Raw genomic sequence first — 22,141 nt, forward strand, 5'->3', positions numbered from 1 at the left:
ACACCCATAAACTACCTATGCACCCCTAAACCGAGGTCCCCCCACATCGCCGCCACTCGATTAAAATTTTTTAACCCCTAATCTGCCGACCGCCACCTACGTTATACTTATGTACCCCTAATCTGCTGCCCCTAACCCCGCCGACCCCTGTATTACATTTATTAACCCCTAACCTGCCCCCCACAACGTCGCCGCCAGCTACTTACAATAATTAACCCCTAATCTGCCGACCGCAAAGCGCCGCCACCTACGTTATCCTTATGTACCCCTAATCTTCTGCCCCTAACACCGCCGACCCCTATATTATATTTATTAACCCCTAATCTGCCCCCCTCAACGTCGCCGACACCTGCCTACACTTATTAACCCCTAATCTGCCGAGCGGACCGCACCGCTACTATAATAAAGTTATTAACCCCTAACCCGCCTCACTAACCCTATCATAAATAGTATTAACCCCTAATCTGCCCTCCCTAACATCGCCGACACCTAACTTCAATTATTAACCCATAATCTGCCAACCGGACCTCACCGCTATTCTAATAAATGTATTAACCCCTAAAGCTAAGTCTAACACTAACACTAACACCCCCCTAACTTAAATATAATTTAAATCTAACGAAATAAATTAACTCTTATTAAATAACTTATTCCTATTTAAAGCTAAATACTTACCTGTAAAAGAAATCCTAATATAGCTACAATATAAATTATAATTACATTGTAGCTATTTTAGGATTAATATTTATTTTACAGGCAACTTGGTAATTATTTTAACCAGGTACAATAGCTATTAAATAGTTAAGAACTATTTAATAGTTACCTAGTTAAAATAATAACAAAATTACCTGTAAAATAAGTCCTAACCTAAGTTATAATTAAACCTAACACTACCCTATCAATAAATTAATTAAATAAACTACCTACAATTACCTACAATTAACCTAACACTACACTATCAATAAATCAATTAAATACAATTGCTACAAATAACTACAATTACATAAACTAACTAAAGTACAAAAAATAAAAAAGAACTAAGTTACAAAAAATAAAAAAATATTTACCAACATAAGAAAAATATTACAACAATTTTAAACTAATTACACCTACTCTAAGCCCCCTAATAAAATAACAAAGACCCCCAAAATAAAAAATTCCCTACCCTATTCTAAATTAATAAATGTAAAAGCTCTTTTACCTTACCAGCCCTGAACAGGGCCCTTTGCAGGGCATGCCCCAAAGAATTCAGCTCTTTTGCCTGTAAAAAAAATAATACAATACCCCCCCCCAACATTACAACCCACCACCCACATACCCCTAATCTAACCCAAACCCCCCTTAAATAAACCTAACACTAAGCCCCTGAAGATCTTCCTACCTTGTCTTCACCATCCAGGTATCACCGATCCGTCCTGGCATCCGGTGCTGAAGAGGTCCAGAAGAGGCTCCAAAGTCTTCCTCCTATCCGGCAAGAAGAGGACATCCGGACCGGCAAACATCTTCTCCAAGCGGCATCTTCGATCTTCTTGCATCCGGTGCGGAGCGGGTCCATCTTGAAGCAGCCGACGCGGATCCATCCTCTTCTTCCGTTGTCTCCCGACGAATGACGGTTCCTTTAAGGGACGTCATCCAAGATGGCGTCCCTCGAATTCCGATTGGCTGATAGGATTCTATCAGCCAATCGGAATTAAGGTAGGAATATTCTGATTGGCTGATGGAATCAGCCAATCAGAATCAAGTTCAATCCGATTGGCTGATCCAATCAGCCAATCAGATTGACCTCGCATTCTATTGGCTGTTCCGATCAGCCAATAGAATGCGAGCTCAATCTGATTGGCTGATTGGATCAGCCAATCGGATTGAACTTGATTCTGATTGGCTGATTCCATCAGCCAATCAGAATATTCCTACCTTAATTCCGATTGGCTGATAGAATCCTATCAGCCAATCGGAATTCGAGGGACGCCATCTTGGATGACGTCCCTTAAAGGAACCGTCATTCGTCGGGAGACAACGGAAGAAGAGGATGGATCCGCGTCGGCTGCTTCAAGATGGACCCGCTCCGCACCGGATGCAAGAAGATCGAAGATGCCGCTTGGAGAAGATGTTTGCCGGTCCGGATGTCCTCTTCTTGCCGGATAGGAGGAAGACTTTGGAGCCTCTTCTGGACCTCTTCAGCACCGGATGCCAGGACGGATCGGTGATACCTGGATGGTGAAGACAAGGTAGGAAGATCTTCAGGGGCTTAGTGTTAGGTTTATTTAAGGGGGGTTTGGGTTAGATTAGGGGTATGTGGGTGGTGGGTTGTAATGTTGGGGGGGGGGTATTGTATGTTTTTTTTTACAGGCAAAAGAGCTGATTTTCTTGGGGCATGCCCCGCAAAGGGCCCTGTTCAGGGCTGGTAAGGTAAAAGAGCTTTTAAATTTATTAATTTAGAATAGGGTAGGGCATTTTGTTATTTTGGGGGTCTTTGTTATTTTATTAGGGGGCTTAGAGTAGGTGTAATTAGTTTAAAATTGTTGTAATATTTTTCTTATGTTTGTAAATATTTTTTTATTTTTTGTAACTTAGTTCTTTTTTATTTTTTGTACTTTAGTTAGTTTATGTAATTGTAGTTATTTGTAGCAATTGTATTTAATTGATTTATTGATAGTGTAGTGTTAGGTTAATTGTAGGTAATTGCAGGTAGTTTATTTAATTAATTTATTGATAGGGTAGTGTTAGGTTTAATTATAACTTAGGTTAGGATTTATTTTACAGGTAAATTTGTTATTATTTTAACTAGGTAACTATTAAATAGTTCTTAACTATTTAATAGCTATTGTACCTGGTTAAAATAATTACAAAGTTGCCTGTAAAATAAATATAAATCCAAAAATAGCTATAATATAAATATAATTTATATTGTAGCTATATTAGGATTTCTTTTACAGGTAAGTATTTAGCTTTAAATAGGAATAAGTTATTTAATAAGAGTTAATTAATTTCGTTAGATTTAAATTATATTTAAGTTAGGGGGGTGTTAGTGTTAGACTTAGCTTTAGGGGTTAATACATTTATTAGAATAGCGGTGAGGTCCGGTCGGCAGATTAGGGGTTAATAATTGAAGTTAGGTGTCGGCGATGTTAGGGAGGGCAGATTAGGGGTTAATACTATTTATGATAGGGTTAGTGAGGCGGATTAGGGGTTAATAACTTTATTATAGTAGCGCTCAGGTCCGCTCGGCAGATTAGGGTTAATAAGTGTAGGTAGGTGTCGGCGACGTTGTGGGGGGCAGGTTAGGGGTTAATAAATATAATATAGGGGTCGGCGGTGTTAGGGGCAGCAGATTAGGGGTACATAGGGATAACGTAGGTTGCGGCGGTGTACGGAGCGGCAGATTAGGGGTTAATAATACTATGCAGGGGTCAGCGATAGCGGGAGCGGCAGATTAGGGGTTAATAAGTGTAAGGGTAGGGGTGTTTAGACTCGGGGTACATGTTAGAGTGTTAGGTGCAGATGTAGGAAGTGTTTCCCAATAGGAAACAATGGGGCTGCGTTAGGAGCTGAACGCTGCTTTTTTGCATGTGTTAGGTTTTTTTTCAGCTCAAACAGCCCCATTGTTTCCTATGGGAGAATCGTGCACGAGCATGTTTTTGAGGCTGGCCGCGTCCGTAAGCAACTCTGGTATCGAGAGTTGCATTTGCGGTAAAAATGCTCTACGCTCCTTTTTTGGAGCCTAACGCAGCATTTTTTTGAACTCTCGATACCAGAGTTAATTTTATGGTGCGGACAGAAAAAAGCCTGCGGAGCGTTAACAGCCCTTCTACCGCCAAACTCCAAATCTAGGCCTTAGTTTCCCAAATGCTAAACTTGTTTAAATTAATAAACTTTACCTCTGCTACTTTACATGCTGCAACATCCCCTTCATATGGACATCCTAATACACAAGAGACGTACCTGTAAGAAGAGGGGACATTAATATTTTTGGCATAATAGGTTAATATTTACATACATTATGGGCTTACAAGTGGACCTCAAGCAAAGAATATCACACAGGGCTCAATGTAATAAGCAGCTGCTTTTGAGATAGCCCATTAATGTATATGTTGCCCCATGCTTTAAAGCTATAAACGTCTTCTGCTTTTTGTTATCCTAATATTATAAAAGAGACATCTGTTTATGTTGGCTGATACACTTTGAAATTTATGCAGGGAATGTGTACGTGCAATAACAATAACTAACCAAATCCAAAATATCTGCCTTAAAGGGATAGTCAAGTCCAAAGAAAACTTTCATGATTTAAATAATAAATAAATAAATGTAATTTTAAACAACTTTCCAATTTACTTTTATCACCAATTTTGCTTTATTCTCTTGATATTCTTAGTTGAAAGCTAAACCTAGAAGGTTCATATGCTAATTTCTTAGACCTTGAAGATTGCCTCTAATCTGAATGCAGTTTGACCACTAGAGGGCAGTAGTTCATGTTTTCCTATAAATAATATTGAGCTCATGCACGTGAAGTTACCCTGGAGTGAGCGCTGATTGGCTAAAGTGCAAGTCTATCAAAAGAACTGAAATAAAGGGGCAGTTTGTAGAGGCATAGATGCAAGGTAATCACAGAGATAAAAAGTGTACTTCTATAACAGTGTTGGTTATGCAAACTGGGGAATTGGTAATAAAGGGATTCTCTTTCTTTTTAAAAAAAAACAACCCTGGTGTTGACTGTCCCTTTAAGTGTTGTTTTTTTTCAAAAGAACAGAAATATATGTATCCTATCATCAACAATCAATTAAATTATGTATCAAATAGTGAAGTGAAAAAAAAATGAAAAATTAATGATGAAATGTATTGCTAGTCTTCGAATAGGGTTCAAATATCCTTAAAGTGAAGGTCCGTTACTCTGTGTGACTCGTTCACGCCGTTCTGCAGTTTCTTTGAAATGAGTTAGATGTTCCTTTATCATTGATTACATTTTAATCATACCGTCTGTTTTTTAACTTTTATATATGCCCTGTTTCTCTTTTTTCGTCCGTCAGCCATCTTCCCTACTTGATTGACAGAAATGTGATATTCATTTCTCCAATGTCCGTTTCCCCACGGGGCGTTCAACCCCTTTCATTAATAACTTATGTGAATGCGTTACTCCCTCAATAGCGTCATATAGCTATCAGGCTCGTTCATGAGACGCATGCGTATTAGGCTTCCTGCTTCTTATTTGGATACATATTGACTGATTTTTAAAACTTGTCATTTACAAATTACAAAGACAACACATTTTAATGCATGCGCGATTCCGTTGCAAATACGCATGCGCAGTTTCTTGTAAATATTGTGCACAAACTTTTCAGTGACGTAGCGAGCATGTGGGACCGCTCGCTACGTCACTAATGCTGAATAAGGAAGTGGTGGAGGGGAGAAGTTGCAATGGAAATGGAAAGTATACTAATAAATAATTTTTATTAAAAGTAAAATGTTTTATGAAAAATAAAGTTAGCGACTAGAATGCGGGTATGATATTGAATACATTAGAGTAGTCCATTGGCCTGAAATTGGCCTTCCCTTTAAGGAAGGATAATTAAAGTTAGATTAATGTGCAAATGTGATACTACTGACGCAATATTGCCAAATCTCCCAAAAGTAAAACACGCTTCATTGAATAAATTGGTTGATGTAGTATATCAATATATAGACCAGGTTTTCTTCAAATGTAATGATCTATTAACTCATATTATCCTAGGTATGATCCTTAAACTAGCAAAGTATTATGAAGTCCAAAATACTAATAAAATCAGAGAAAGTTCAGGTATATTTGTAAGCCTAAGGATGTGAAAGTCTAAAGTTAATAAATCCTTAAGAGAATTATCCTATTCTCTTAAGTCTTTTTACATCCTCTTTGAAAACATTTTTCTTTTATGTTAACCAATTGTGAGGCATATTTTTCACATCAGCATTTCTTCCAATGGCTCTCATAACCATGTATAATAGAATTCCTTTGTTAAATTGGTGGTCAATTTCAGACTATTAGAATGTTGCAATGAAAAATATATTAGTTTGCAAGTAAAATCACATCATTATTTTTATAAAGTGTTTATATATTTATAATAAAAGATTTATAATCCTAATTGGTATTGTCTGTTCCTCCGCTCCCCTTCATTTCCTCTTTTGGCTGGGCTGTGATGTATAGAGCAGTTCTACCCACTCTCTACATAGACTTTCTAAAGGCTTCAAATGGGCTGGACTTCAAGATTGTCAAATGACACCCATGTTGATTGCATGTTCACTGGAATTGTCAATAAAAAAAGAGTTAATCTAAGTGGGCCGGCATAACATTTCAATAAAAGCATTGCTATATGAACTAATTTAACCGTTTCACCGATGTATTAAAAACAAAAAGGAGTACATTTTTTTCATTTCCAACTCAACAAAACCCTTTTTTGCCTTTTTTCATAGGCTTTTCTTGGCTGCTAAGTACACCTATTAATAAACAGAATTTGTTTAAAGGGACAGTCTAGTCAAAAATAAACTTTCATGATTCAGATAGGGCATGTCATTTTAAACAACTTTCCAATTTTTTATTTTTTTCCCAAAAATTTTTGGTTGAGGTTATATGGCATGTACACAGCAATAAGGTTACAATATAATCAGTGACATAAGCATATGTCCAAGTATTAGCATCTCAATGGTAGAAACTGTCACCAAAATGTAGCTTATATCTTATAGGTAAAATAACATTTTAACACACAGACATAATCATTGTTAGGTAGATAACTTATAAGCTCTCAGTCAATCCTCTTTCTATTTATTTTGGTCACACTTTCCAAAATAATATATCTTATCATTTTCCCCTAATGTAGAATGTAAAGATAAACTAGAAAAAGTTATACCTCATATAGAACGTAGTGGTCGATCTTGGACCTCTAGAATTATTGAATAATGACTTGAGGGTATGGTAGAGGATATATAACACATAAAGGCTTATAGAAGTGAAATTGCTATAGGATGTATGTTCCTACGCTTACTATGTAAGCCAAAGGGAGTGGGGGGGTATGCGGAGATGCTTGGGTAAACAAGTTAACAGAACATTTAACCAGGGTAATGAACAGACTCAATAGGTCCTATAGTGTCATAATACCAATTTAACATAACAAGGAGGAAGATATTATACAAGAAGTTTCCCCTCTTAGAAAAATGACTAGAAATTTTGTAAGTTGGGCATTCTGAGCAAATTAAGGTAAGATACTGGAGTAAAGTCTCTCATCAGCCTTAAAAATGCCCACAATAGAACCCATGGTGTATTAGGTGTGGAGATATGGGATTTATATTCTATCAATACTCTAACTAACCAGGTATCTCAATCAAATTTGCTCCTGTTAAGCATAGATAAGACGATAAAAAAAAAATAAGGCTATGGTCACAATAGGTAGCATCAAGTATTACTATGTATATGAATTACTATCAGGTATCACTTAACTTATCAGCAACAAAAAACATGACTTGCCAATTTCCTAACACTGGGATTAGGTTTAAAACATATATAGGAAAGGTTATTAATTTGATCAGAAACTCTTTGTGGTTTCCCAATACTGTCTCATACAATATAAGTCACGTTATGTCGTCTCGGCTGCGACAGCTCAATAAATCAGTAAGCAGTGATGCATATGTTTGTATTGGTAATATGAGCCCAAACCCAAATAGTTATATTAGATCAAGGTGTTCCTATAAACACAGCCTAAGCAGGAGTTTGTAATCGTAGCAGGCATGTCTATCCTATTTGGCATACCATTTAAGTAGATTTCAGGTTACTCCTAAATACTAAAAGGATAGGCAAACCTAGCTTATCCAGAGGTAAGCCTTGAGTCAAGAAAAAATAGGGGGAATACCTAAAAATCCTTCCTTCATCCTTTTGCAATGTACAATCACAAGACTAGATGCGATAATAGCTAGTGAGAAATTAAATGTCGTTTTGTGTTATGAGACTCTATAATATTCACAGAACAGTGCATACACCTGACATACTGTGTCTGCTTAGACCCAAAAGGTAAATGAATTTGAGCTAGGAATAAGAAGAAACCATGTGCTGAGACACTGCAGGAGTCTGTTCCTCTATAGTAGATTCAATTATTATATAGGGAGTAATATGTACCGCTCATGTTGCAGGGTGTCTACTGAGGAAAAATATTACTTAAGTAAGGTAGCTCTATGGGAAGTACTCAAATACAGGAGAGTATTAATCTAAAGACAACATTAAATCTGTACAGCTTTGTTTCTTCTTCAGTATAGGGCAAAACTTTAAACAAATGGTCTCTCGGGCCATGACACTAAATAAGGGTAGTTAGAAAATATTGGAGCATCAAGTACTGAATTATCTAGAAGTCCATAACCTTAAATGAGCACCCGCCACTAAGCAACCACTCTTTGTGACCCCTGAGATATAGTGTAAAACTTGAAATTAGATACATCCTAGACTGTATAACTATATAACACTGAAAGTGTCTTATAAACAAAAGGCACTTAGATAAAAAATAACTATGCGATATTGTAGGTGCAAATGCATCATAGTAAATTACAATAACAGACCCCCATGAATGAACTTCTCCATATCACAACATCATAACATAAGATTATCCCAGGCATTGAAGAAGTTTAGTAAATCTCTCTGCCCTTCCAGCATAAGCATTTTAAGGGCATTTGTCCAATAATAGACAATAGTAATTGTGATTCCGAAAAAATAGTGGTACATGAAAAACATCTCATTGCCTTAACATCTATTATTTTATCAAATTATGCTAGTCAGAGACATTAGTACACAGGATATATGCCCTATGCTATGTTCAGAGTTTAGTTAGTGCTCATCATGATGTCCTACTTCAATCTTCAGGCTAAAATTCATCCTATCCCCAATCTATTTTCCGCTGTGTTAACATCCTTCTGGACTATGGATCCGATAGCATTCGATAGCATTTCCCTGCGTGGGGTCTCCGTCACTGCAACAGGCCTTAAAGATGGTACTGGCCAAAATCGTATTTCCAATTTATTTTTATCATCAATTTTGCTTTGTTTTCTTGGTATTCTTAATTGAAAGCTAAACCTAGGAGGCTTATATGGAAATGTATTGGCCCTTGAAGTCCACCTCTTACCTGAATGCATTTTGACATGTTTTCACAACTAGAGGGCATTAGTTCATGTGTGCCATATAGATAACATTGTGCTCACACCCATGGAGTTACCTAGGAGTAAGCACTGATTAGCTAAAATGCAATTCTGTCAAAAGAACTGAAATAAGGGAGCAGTCTGCAGAGGCTTAGATATAAGGTAATTACAGGGGTAAAAAGTATATTAATATACCAGGTTTGGTTACGCAAAACTGGGGAATGGGTAATAAATGGATTATCTATCATTTTAAACAAATAAATTCTAGGGTAGACTGTCCCTTTAATAAAATGTTTAAAACATAGCTCAAATCCCCCTTATAAACTATGAAGCAAGTTCACAAATTAAATACAATAACCAAATTTTACTGTGTGATTGCAAGGAAGTGTTTAGAGGTTTAAAGCTAATAATTATAACATTACACAAATGATTATACCAAATCCTTAACTGCACAAATGTCATTAACCTATAACCGGCTAGATTACAAGTTTTCCGGTACAGCTATACCGCTGAAGAATTGGCCATTGCGCCAGGAATGGCCAGGAACGCATATTACTAGTTGCGGCGGTATAGCTATACCACAAGCATTTTAGCCTGTAACGCAACGTCCATTCCACACTCAATTTTTTATTTTTTTTGAGTGCATTCAGGCTAAAATGCAAGCATTACAGCCTATACTGTCACAATTCATACCGCCATCTAAGAGCAGTAGTTATGGATTTTGTGTAACAAAAATGTTTCACAAAACTGCTAACTAAAATGTTACAAAGTACACGAACACCCATAAACTACTTATTAACCCCTAAATTGCCACCCACCCACATCCTGACTGTTAAATAAATGCATTAACTCCTAATCTGCCGCCCACCCACATCACCAAAACTATTTAAATATATTAACCCCTAAACCGCTGCTCTTTGACATCGCCAACACTATAATAAAGTTATTAACCCATAAACCTCCACTCCCCGACATCACCGGCACTAAATAACCTATTAACCCCTAAACCTCTGGCCTCCCACTTTGCAAAACACTAAATCAAACTATTAACCCCTAAAACTAACACCCCCCTAACTTTAAATTAAAATTACAATATAACTATCTTAAAATAAATAAAAACTTACCTAAGAAATAAAAAAACAATGTTTAAACTATAAATTAACCTAACATTACTATTTTAATAAATAAAAAAAAAAAAAAATTACAAATTTAAATACCCTAACACATTGAAAAAAATTAAAAAATCTAAAATTAAAAAAAATCTAAAATTTCAAAATGGCGTACCTTGCATTCCTATTGGCTGATTTGATTCTTCAAATTTAAATCAGCCAATAGGATGAGAGCTTCTGAAATCCTATTGGCTGTTCAAAAAAGCCAATAGGGGGCGCAATCCGATATAAATCGTAGTTTGTGGCGCAAGCGAGGGAACCCCCGCCGCCCGTAGTTTCAGCTTGCAACTCGAGCTATCCAATATACCCCGCCGGCAATTGCTAAAGTGCCGTAAGTCGGATAAACCAGCGATGTCCAGAAATCTGCGTAAGTACAAATTTCTGGAGTCGCCAGTGACTTACGGCACTTTAGAAACTGCCGGCGCCTACAAAACTTGACTAAGGTATAAAATCTCCTGTACTCTCTAACACGCCTCCCAAACATAGCCCGACACGTATACCCCTCTATCCGCTATCCCCCCTCACTCTCCTAATAATAAATGTATTAACCCCTAAACCATCGCTCCCGGACCCCGCCGCACCTAATAAAGTTATTAACCCCTAAACCGCCACTCCCGGACCCCGCCGCCACCTACATTAACTACCCCCTAATGTGAGCCCCTTACACCGCCGCCACCTACATTAACTACCCCCTAATGTGAGCCCCTTACACCGCCGCCATCTACATTAACTACCCCCTAATGTGAGCTTCTACCCCGCCGCCAGCTATATTCAAATTATTAACCCCTAATCTAATCCCACTATACCGCCGCCACCTATATTAAATTATTAACCCCTAATATAATCCCCTTATACCGCCGCCACCTATATTAAATTATTAACCCCTAATCTAATCCCCCTATACCGCCGCCACCTATATTAAATTAATTAACCCCTAAAATACTAAACTATCCCTACCACTAAACCTAAGTCTAACCCTACAAATAGCCCTGAAAAGGGCTTTTTGCGTGGCATTACCCCAAAGTAAACAGCTCTATTGCCAGCCCTTAAAAGGGCTTTTTGCGGGGCTTTGCCCCAAAGTAATTAGCTCTTTTACCAGCCCTTAAAAGGGCTTTTTGCGGGGCATTTTCACAAAGTAATCAGCTCTTTTGCCTATAATCTAAATACCTTATAGCGCCGCCACCTATAATAAATGTATTACCCCCTAATCTAATCCCCCTACACCGCCACCACCTATTTTAACTATATTACCCCCTAATCTAATCCCCCTACACCACCGCCACAGATATTAACTCTATTAACGCACCCAAACCCCCCTTAAAATCTCCCTACCTTGAGTCGTCTTCACCCAGCCGGGCCGAACTCTTCATCCAATCTGGGCGATGTCTTCATCCAAGCGGCAAAGAAGAAGTCTTCCATCCGGCGATGTCTTCATCCAAGCGGCAAAGAAGAAGTCTTCCATTCTGGCGATCTCTTCATCCAAGAGGCAAAGAAGAGGTCCTCCATCGGGGCGAAGTTTTCCTCCAAGCGGCATCTTCAATCTTCTTTCTTCGGAACTCCGACGCGGAACATCCAGTTGGCCCAACGACTGAAAGACGAATGAAGTTTCCTTTAAATGACGTCATCCAAGATGGCGTCCCTCAAATTCCGATTGGCTGATAGGATTCTATCAGCCAACTGGAATTAAGGTAAGAAAATCTGATTGGCTGATTCAATCAGCCAATCAGATTCAAGTTCAATCCGATTGGCTGATCCAATCAGCCAATCAGATTAAGCTCGCATTCTATTGGCTGTTCCGATCAGATCTTCTGGGGCTTAGTGTTAGGTTTTTTAAGGGGGGTTTGGGTGGGTTTAGAGTAGGGGTATGTGGGTGGTGGGTTTTAATGTTGGGGGGTGGTATTGTGTTTTTTTTTACAGGCAAAAGAGCTGATTACTTTGGGGCATGCCCCGCAAAAAGCCCTTTTAAGGGCTGGTAAAAGAGCTGGTTAATTTTTAATTTAGAATAGGGTAGGGCATTTTTTTATTTTGGAGGGCTTTATTATTTTATTAGGGGGCTTAGAATCGGTGTAATTAGCTTAAAATTCTTGTAATCTTTTTTTATTTTTTTGTAATTTAGTTTAGTGTATTTAATTGTATTTTGGTTTAGATATTTGTAGTTTATTTAATTTATTGATAGTGTAGGTATTTGTAATTTAGGTTAGGATTTATTTTACAGGTAAATTGGTAATTATTTTAACAAGGTAGCTATTAAATAGTTATTAACTATTTAATAGCTATTGTACATAGTTAAAATAAATACCAAGTTACCTGTAAAATAAATATAAACCCTAAAATAGCTACAATGTAATTATGAATTATATTGTAGCTATCTTATGGTTTATTTTATAGGTAAGTATTTAGATTTAAATAGGAATATTTTAATTAATAATATTAATATTAATTAGATTTATTTTAATAAGAATTTAGTTAGGGGTGTTAGAGTTAGATAGGGTTATTATACTTAATATATATATATATATATATATATATATATATATATATATATATATATATATATATATATATATATATATATATATATATATATATATAATATAATAACCAGGGATAGGCAAAGTGTCCGTACACGGACACTGGTGTCCGTGACTAGCCCTTGCAGTGTCCGCCACAACTTTAGTATATCTTTTCTTTCTGATTAAATAATAGGAATAAAAAAAATTATGTAGTGTAAATAAAGTTAGTGGCTTGTCAAGAGACTGCTAGCGATATTGGGTGATAAGTTATGGAATAAATAAAGCCTGAGTGAAATACTGGATGTGTATCTGCATCAGTATAATAACACCCCGCGCTATATAATGACACAGTAGTGACACTGGCACATGGGTATAGCCAGAGGAGGGCTGGGTATGGATCAGTGGTATCTGCATCAGTTTAATAACACCCAGCACTATATAATGACACAGTAGTGACACCGGCTCATGGGTATAGCCAGAGGAGGGCTGGTTATAGGATCAGTGGTATCTGCATCAGTATAATAACACCAAGCACTATAAAATAATGTTTTTAATTTCAAATGTACCTTGGTGTCCTTCACTAAGGTCTGTACTTTGGAAAATGTCCGCCACAGCCTTTGTCTGTGCCTATTCCTGATAATAACTATATTAACTATATTAACCCTAATATAATTAGGGTTAATATAGTTAATATATATAATATAATAACTATATTAACTATATTAACCCTAATATAATTAGGGTTAATAGAGTTAATATAGGTGGCAGCGGTGTAGGGGGATTAGATTAGGGGGTAATATAGTTAATATAGGTGGCGGTGGTATAGGGGGATTAGATAAGGGGGTAATACATGTATTATAGGTGGCGGCGGCATAGGGGGATCTAGATTATAGGCAAAAGAGCTGATTACTTTGTGACAATGCCCCGCAAAAAGGCCTTTTAAGGGCTGGTAAAAGAGCTGATTACTTTGGGGCAAAGCCCAGCAAAAAGCCCTTTTAAGGGCTGGCAATAGAGCTGTTTACTTTGGGGTAATGCCACGCAAAAAGCCCTTTTCAGGGCAATTTGTAGGGTTAGACTTAGGTTTAGTGGTAGGGATAGTTTAGTATTTTAGGGGTTAATTAATTTAATATAGGTGGCGGTGGTATAGGGGGATTAGATTAGGGGGTAATAATTTAAAATAGGTGGCGGCAGTATAGGGGGATTAGATTAGGGGTTAATAATTTAATATAGGTGGCGGCGGTATAGGGGATTAGATTAGGGGTTAATAATTTAATATAGGTGGCGACGGTATAGGGGTATTAGATTAGGGGGTAATAATTTGATATAGGTGGTGGCGGTATATGGGGATTAGATTAGGGGTTAATAATTTAATATAGGTGGCGGCGGTATAGGGGGATTAGATTAGGGGTTAATAATTAAATATAGGTGGCGGCGGTATAGGGGGATTAGATTAGGGGTTAATAATTTTAATATAGCTGGCGGCGGGGTAGGGACTCACATTAGGGGGTAGGTAATGTAGATGGTGGCGGTGTAGGGGCTCACATCAGGGGGTAGGTAATGTAGATGGCGGCGGTGTAGGGGCTCACATTAGGGATTATACATTTAATGTAGGTGGCGTCGGGGTGCGGGAGCGGTGGTTTAGGGGTTAAATACTTTATTAGGGATTGCGGCGGGGGATCGTGGTTGACAGGTAGATAGACATTGCGCATGCGTTAGGTGTTAGGTTTTATTTAGCAGTTCACGGTTGTCAGGTAGATAGACATTGCACATGCGTTAGGTGTTAGGTTTTATTTTGCAGCTAGTTTAGGGAGTTACAGGGCTCCAATAGACAGCGTAAGGTTTACTACGCCTGCAATTTGTGGTGAGGTGAAAATGGAGTAAGATTTCTCCATTTTCGCCACGTAAGTCCTTACGCTGTATATTCGATACCAAACTGCGCTGGTTTGGTATACCTGTCTATGGGCCAAAAAACTATGGCCGAAGGCAGAAATATACGAGCGTAACTTCTAGGTTACGCCCTATATATGATACCAAACCAGCGCAAAATTTGGCATCGCAGGCTTTTGCGGGCGACGCTGCATATCGGATCGAGGCCAGGATGAGAGCTACTGAAATGCTATTGGCTTGGATGTATGTAGAGGACGCTCCGCACAGGATGTCAGCAATGCCCTACAAAAGGACCTTTTAAGGGCTATTGGTATTTTATTGTAGGTTAGGGGGTGTTTTTATTTTGGGGGGCTTTTTTTGTATAGGGCTATTAGATTAGGTGTAATTGATTTTTATTTTTGATATTTTCGTTTATTATTTTTTTAAATCAATCACCTAGATTTAGAGTTTTGCGTTAGAAGGGGTGCGTTAGCTATGCGTGTTTTTTCCCCCCGCACCTTTTAAACAACGCTAGTATTTAGAGATCTCTGAAGGGCTGCGTTAGGCTCCAAAAATCCCCATAGGAAACAATGGGGCAGTTTGAGCTGAAAAAAAAACTAACACCTGCAAAAAAGCAGCGTTCAGCTCCTAACGCAGCCCATTTGTTTCCTATGATGAAACATTTCCTAAGTCTGCACCTAACACTCTAACATGTACCCCGAGTCTAAACACCCCTAACCTTACACTTATTAACCCCTAATCTGCCGCCCCCGCTATCGCTGACCCCTGCATTTTATTATTAACCCCTAATCTGCTGCTCCGTACACCACCGCAACCTACAATATAGCTATGTACCCCTAATCTGCTGCCCCTAACATCGCCGACCCCTATATTATATTTATTAACCCCTAATCTGCCCCCCCCAATGTCGCTGCTACCTAACTACACTTATTAAACCCTAATCTGCCGACCGGACCTCGCCGCCACTATAATAAATGTATTAACCCCTAAACCGCCTCACTCCCGCCTCAAAAATCCTATAATAAATTGTATTAACCCCTAATCTGCCCTCCCTAACATCGCCGCCACCTAACTTCAAGTATTAACCCCTAATCTGCTGACCGGACCTCGCCGCTACTCTAATAAATGTATTAACCCCTAAAGCTAAATCTAACCCTAACACTAACACCCCCCTAAATTAAATTTAATTTAAATCTAACAAAATAAAATAAATCTTATTAAATAAATTAATCCTATTTAAAGCTAAATACTTACCTGTAAAATAAACCCTAATATAGCTACAATATAATGAATAATTATATTGTAGCTATTTTAGGATTTATATTTATTTTAAAGGCAACTTTGTATTTATTTTAACTAGGTACAATAGCCATTAAATAGTTAATAACTATTTAATAGCTACCTAGTTAAAATAAGTACAAAATGACATGTAAAATAAATCCTAACATAAGTTACAATTAAACCTAACTATCAATAAATTAATTAAATCAATTACCTACAATTACCTACAATTAAATAAACTAAACTAAATTACAAAAAAAACAAAACACTAAATTACAAAAAATAAAAAAAAGATTACAAGAATTTTAAACTAATTACACCTACTCTAAGCCCCCTAAAAAAATAACAAAGCCCCCCAAAATAAAAAATGCCCTACCCTATTCTAAAATAAAAAGTTAACAGCTCTATTACCTTACCAGCCCTTAAAAGGGCCTTTTGCGGGGCATGCCCCAAAGAAAACAGCTCTTTTGCTTTTAAAAAAAACCATACAATACCCCCCCAACATTACAACCCACCACCCACATACCCCTAATCTAACCCAAACACCCCTTAAAAAACCTAACACTAAGCCCCTGAAGATCTCCCTACCTTATCTTCACCACGCCGGGTATCAACGATCCGTCCAGAAGAGGGTCCGAAGTCTTCATCCTATCCGGCAAGAAGAGGTCCAGAAGAGGGTCCGAAGTCTTCACCCTATCCGGCAAGAAGAGGACATCCGGACCGGTAGACATGTTCATCCAGGCGGCGTCTTCTATCTTCATCCATCCGGCGCGGAGCGGGACCATCTTGAAGCAGCTGACGCGGATCCATCCTCTTCTTCCGGCGACTTCCGATGAATGAAGGTTCCTTTAAGTGATGTCATCCAAGATGGCGTCCCTTGAATTCCGATTGGCTGATAGGATTCTATCAGCCAATCGGAATTAAGGTAGGAAAAATCTGATTGGCTGATTGAATCCGACTGTTCCGATCAGCCAATAGAATGCAAGTTCAATCTGATTGGCTGATCCAATCAGCCAATTGGATTGAACTTGAATCTGATTGGCTGATTCAATCAGCCAATCAGATTTTTCCTACCTTAATTCCGATTGGCTGATAGAATCCTATCAGCCAAACGGAATTTGAGGGACGCCATCTTGGATCACTTAAAGGAACCTTCATTCGTCGGGAGTCGCCGGAAGAAGAGGATGGATCCGCGTCGGCTGCTTCAAGATGGTCCCGCTCCGCGCCGGATGGATGAAGATAGAAGACGCCGCCTGGATGAACATGTCTACCGGTCCGGATGTCCTCTTCTTGCCGGATAGGATGAAGAATTCTGACCCCCTTCTGGACCTCTTCTTGCCGGATAGGATGAACACTTCGGACCCTCTTCTGGACGGATCGGTGATACCCGGCGTGGTGAAGATAAGGTAGGGAGATCTTCAGGGGCTTAGTGTTAGGTTTTTTAAGGGGTGTTTGGGTTAGATTAGGGGTATGTGGGTGGTGGGTTGTAATGTTGGGGGGGGGGGTATTGTATGTTTTTTTAAATGCAAAAGAGCTGTTTTCTTTGGGGCATGCCCCGCAAAAGGCCCTTTTAAGGGCTGGTAAGGTAATAGAGCTGTTAACTTTTTATTTTAGTATAGGGTAGGGCATTTTTTATTTTGGGGGGCTTTGTTATTTTTTTAGGGGGCTTAGAGTAGGAGTAATTAGTTTAAAATTCTTGTAATCTTTTTTTATTTTTTTTAATTTAGTGTTAGTTTTTTTTGTAATTTAGTTTAGTTTATTTAATTGTAATTAATTTAATTTAATTTAGGTAATTTATTTAATTATAGTGTAGTGTTAGGTTTAATTGTAACTTAGGTTAGGATTTATTTTACAGGTAATTTTGTACTTATTTTAACTAGGTAGCTATTAAATAGTTATTAACTATTTAATAGCTATTATACCGAGTTAAAATAAATACAAAGTTGCCTGTAAAATAAATATAAATGCTAAAATCGCTACAATATAATGATTCGTTATATTGTAGCTATATTAGGGTTTATTTTACAGGTAAGTATTTAGCATTTATTAAATTATATTTAACTTAGGGGGGTGTTAGTGTTAGGGTTAGACTTATCTTTAGGGGTTAATACATTTATTAGAGTAGTGGCGAGGTCCGGTCGGCAGATTAGGGGTTAATAAGTGTAGTTAGGTAGCGGCGACGTTGGGGGGGGGGAGCAGATTAGGGGTTAATAAATATTATGTAGGTGTCGGCGATGTTAGGGGCAGCAGATTAGGGGTACATAGGGATAATGTAGGTTGCTGCGGTGTGCGGTCGGCAGATTAGGGGTTAAAATTTTTATTAGAGTGGCGGCGATGTAGGGGGACCTCGGTTTAGGGGTACATAGGTAGTTTATGGGTGTTAGTGTACTTTAGAGCACAGTAGTTAAGAGCTTTATGAACCGGCGTTAGCCCATAAAGCTCTTAACTCCTGACTTTTTTCTGCGGCTGGAGTCTTGTCATTAGAGTTCTAACCCTCACTTCAGCCAAGACTCTAAATACCAGCATTAGAAAGATCCCATTGAAAAGATATGATACACAATTGGCGTAAGGGGATCTGCGGTATGGAAAAGTCGCGGCTGGAAAGTGAGCGTTAGACCCTTTCCTGACTGACTCTAAATACCAGCGGGCAGCCAAAACCAGGTTTAGGACCCCTTAATGCTGGTTTGGACGGCTAACGCAGAACTCTAAATCTAGGTGTTAGTGTTTTTATTTTTCGTAATTTAATGTTTATTATTTTTTGTCATTTTAGATTTTTAAAATTTTTTCAATGTGTTAGGGTTTTTAAATTTGTAATTTAGATTTTTTAATTGTTAGTTTTTTTATTTCATTAAAATAGTAATGTTAGGTTAATTTATAGTTTAAACTTATTTTTTTTTATTTCTTAGGTAAGTTTCTATTAATTCTAAGGCCTAGATTTAGAGTTTTTTCGGTAACGACCCGCGTAGCTAACGCTGGCTTTTTTCTGGCCGCACCTTTTAAATACCTCTGGTATTGAGAGTTCACAGAATGGCTGCATTAGGCTCCAAAAAGGGAGCGTACAGGCATATTTAACGCCACTGCAACTCTCGATACCAGAGTTGCTTACGGACGCGGCCAGCTTGAAAAACGTGCTCGTGCATGATTCCCCCATAGAAAACAATGGGGCTGTTTGAGCTGAAAAAAAACTAACACCTGCAAAAAAGCCGTGTTCAGCTAATAACGCAGCCCCATTGTTTCCTATGGGGAAACACTTCCTACGTCTGCACCTAACACTCTAACATGTACCCCGAGTCTAAACACCCCTAACCTTACACTTATTAACCCCTATTCTGCCGCCCCCGCTATCGCTGACCCCTGCATATTATTATTAACCCCTAATCTGCCGCTCCGTAAACCGCCGCTACTTACATTATCCCTATGTACCCCTAATCTGCTGCCCCTAACACCGCCGACCCCTATATTATATTTATTAACCCCTAATCTGCTCCCCACAACGTCGCCTCCACCTGCCTACACTTATTAACCCCTAATCTGCCGAGCGGACCGCACCGCTATTATAATAAAGTTATTAACCCCTAATCCGCCACACTAACCCTATAATAAATAGTATTAACCCCTAATCTGCCCTCCCTAACATCGCCGACACCTAACTTCAAACATTAACCCCTAATCTGCCGAATGGAGCTCACCACTATTCTAATCAATGCATTAACCCCTAAAGCTAAGTCTAACCCTAACACTAACACCCCCCTAAATTAAATATAATTTAAATCTAACAAAATTAATTAACTCTTATTAAATAAATTATTCCTATTTAAAGCTAAATACTTACCTGTAAAATAAATCCTAATATAGCTACAATATAAATTATATTTATATTATAGCTATTTTAGGATTTATATTTATTTTACAGGTAACTTTGTATTTATTTTAACCAGGTACAATAGCTATTAAATAGTTAAGAACTATTTAATAGCTTAAATAGTTAAAATAATTACAAAATTACCTGTAAAATAAATCCTAACCTAAGTTACAATAAAACCTAACACTACACTATCAATAAATTAATTAAATAAAATACCTACAATTACCTACAATTAAACCTAACACTACACTATCAATACATTAATTAAATACAATATCTACAAATAAATACAATGAAATAAACTAACTAAAGTACAAAAAATAAAAAAGAACTAAGTTACAAAAAATAAAAAAATATTTACAAACATCAGAAAAATATTACAACAATTTTAAACTAATTACACCTACTCTAAGCCCCCTAATAAAATAACAAAGACCCCCAAAATAAAAAAAATGCCCTACCCCATTCTAAATTACTAAAGTTCAAAGCTCTTTTACCTTACCAGCCCTGAACAGGGCCCTTTGCGGGGCATGCCCCAAAGAATTCAGCTCTTTTGCCTGTAAAAAAAACACATACAATACCCCCCCCAAACATTACAACCCACCACCCACATACCCCTAATCTAACCCAAACCCCCCTTAAATAAACCTAACACTAAGCCCCTGAAGATCTTCCTACCTTATCTTCACCATACCAGGTTCACTGATCGATCCAGAAGAGCTCAATCCGATCCGAACAGCCAATTAGATTGAGCTCGCATTCTATTGGCTGTTCCGATCAGCCAATAGAATGCGAGCTCAATCTGATTGGCTGATCGGATCAGCCAATCGGATTGAACTTGATTCTGATTGGCTGATTCCATCAGCCAATCAGAATATTCCTACCTTAATTCCGATTGGCTGATAGAATCCTATCAGCCAATCGGAATTCTAGGGACGCCATCTTGGATGACGTCCCTTAAAGGAGCCTTCATTCGTCGGTAGTCCGTCGGGCCAGCAGGATGTTCCGCGTCGGAGGTCTGCAAGATGGATCCGGAAGAAAGAAGATTGAAGATGCCGTTGATAGAAGACTTCAGCCGGATCATGGACCTCTTCAGCTCCCGCTTGGATGAAGACTTCAGCCGGATCATGGACATCTTCAGCCCCCCGCTTGGGCTTGGATCAAGACATCGGAGGAGCTCTTCTGGATCGATCGGTGAACCTGGTATGGTGAAGATAAGGTAGGAAGATCTTCAGGGGCTTAGTGTTAGGTTTATTTAAGGGGGGTTTGGGTTAGATTAGGGGTATGTGGGTGGTGGGTTGTAATGTTGGGGGGGGTATTGTATGTGTTTTTTTACAGGCAAAAGAGCTGAATTCTTTGGGGCACGCCCCGCAAAGGGCGCTGTTCAGGGATGATAAGGTAAAAGAGCTTTGAACTTTAGTAATTTAGAATAGGGTAGGGCATTTTTTTATTTTCGGGGTCTTTGTTATTTTATTAGGGGGCTTAGAGTAGGTGTAATTAGTTTAAAATTGTTGTAATATTTTTCTGATGTTTGTAAATATTTTTTTATTTTTTGTAACTTAGTTCTTTTTTATTTTTTGTACTTTAGTTAGTTTATTTCATTGTAGTTATTTGTAGATATTGTATTTAATTAATTTATTGATATTGTAGTGTTAGGTTTAATTGTAGATAATTGTAGGTAGTTTATTTAATTTATTTATTGATAGTGTAGTGTTAGGTTTAATTGTAACTTAGGTTAGGATTTATTTTACAGGTAATTTTGTAATTATTTTAACTATTTTAGCTTTTAAATAGTTCTTAACTATTTAATAGCTATTGTACCTGGTTAAAATAAATACAAAGTTACCTGTAAAATAAATATAAATCCTAAAATAGCTATAATATAAATATAATTTATATTGTAGCTCTATTAGGATTTATTTTACAGGTAAGTATTTAGCTTTAAATAGGAATAATTTATTTAATAAGAGTTAATTAATTTCGTTAGATTTAAATTATATTTAATTTAGGGGGGTGTTAGTGTTAGGGTTAGACTTAGCTTTAGAGGTTAATACATTTATTAGAATAGCGGTGAGCTCCAGTCGGCAGATTAGCGGTTAATAATTGAAGTTAGGTGTCGGCGATGTTAGGGAGGGCAGATTAGGGGTTAATACTATTTATTATAGGGTTAGTGAGGCGGATTAGGGGTTAATAACTTTATTATAATAGCGGTGCGGTCCGCTCGGCAGATTAGGGGTTAATAAGTGTAGGCAGGTGGAGGCGACGTTGTGGGGGGCAGATTAGGGGTT

General features: G+C 37.8%; 1 protein-coding gene across 1 annotated transcript in view; it reads right to left on the minus strand.

Moving 5' to 3' along the window:
- The window catches only part of HMGCLL1 (3-hydroxymethyl-3-methylglutaryl-CoA lyase like 1), a 232,133-nt gene that overhangs the window by 16,258 nt on the left and 193,734 nt on the right, over window positions 1-22,141 (minus strand). The window contains exon 7 of the mRNA XM_053711968.1: window positions 3,879-3,942. Coding sequence (XP_053567943.1) covers window positions 3,879-3,942 — 64 coding nt within the window. The remainder of the gene's footprint in view (window positions 1-3,878; window positions 3,943-22,141) is intronic.

Source organism: Bombina bombina, chromosome 4, assembly GCF_027579735.1.
Source record: "Bombina bombina isolate aBomBom1 chromosome 4, aBomBom1.pri, whole genome shotgun sequence".
In the NCBI taxonomy this organism is placed as follows: Eukaryota; Metazoa; Chordata; class Amphibia; order Anura; family Bombinatoridae; genus Bombina; species Bombina bombina.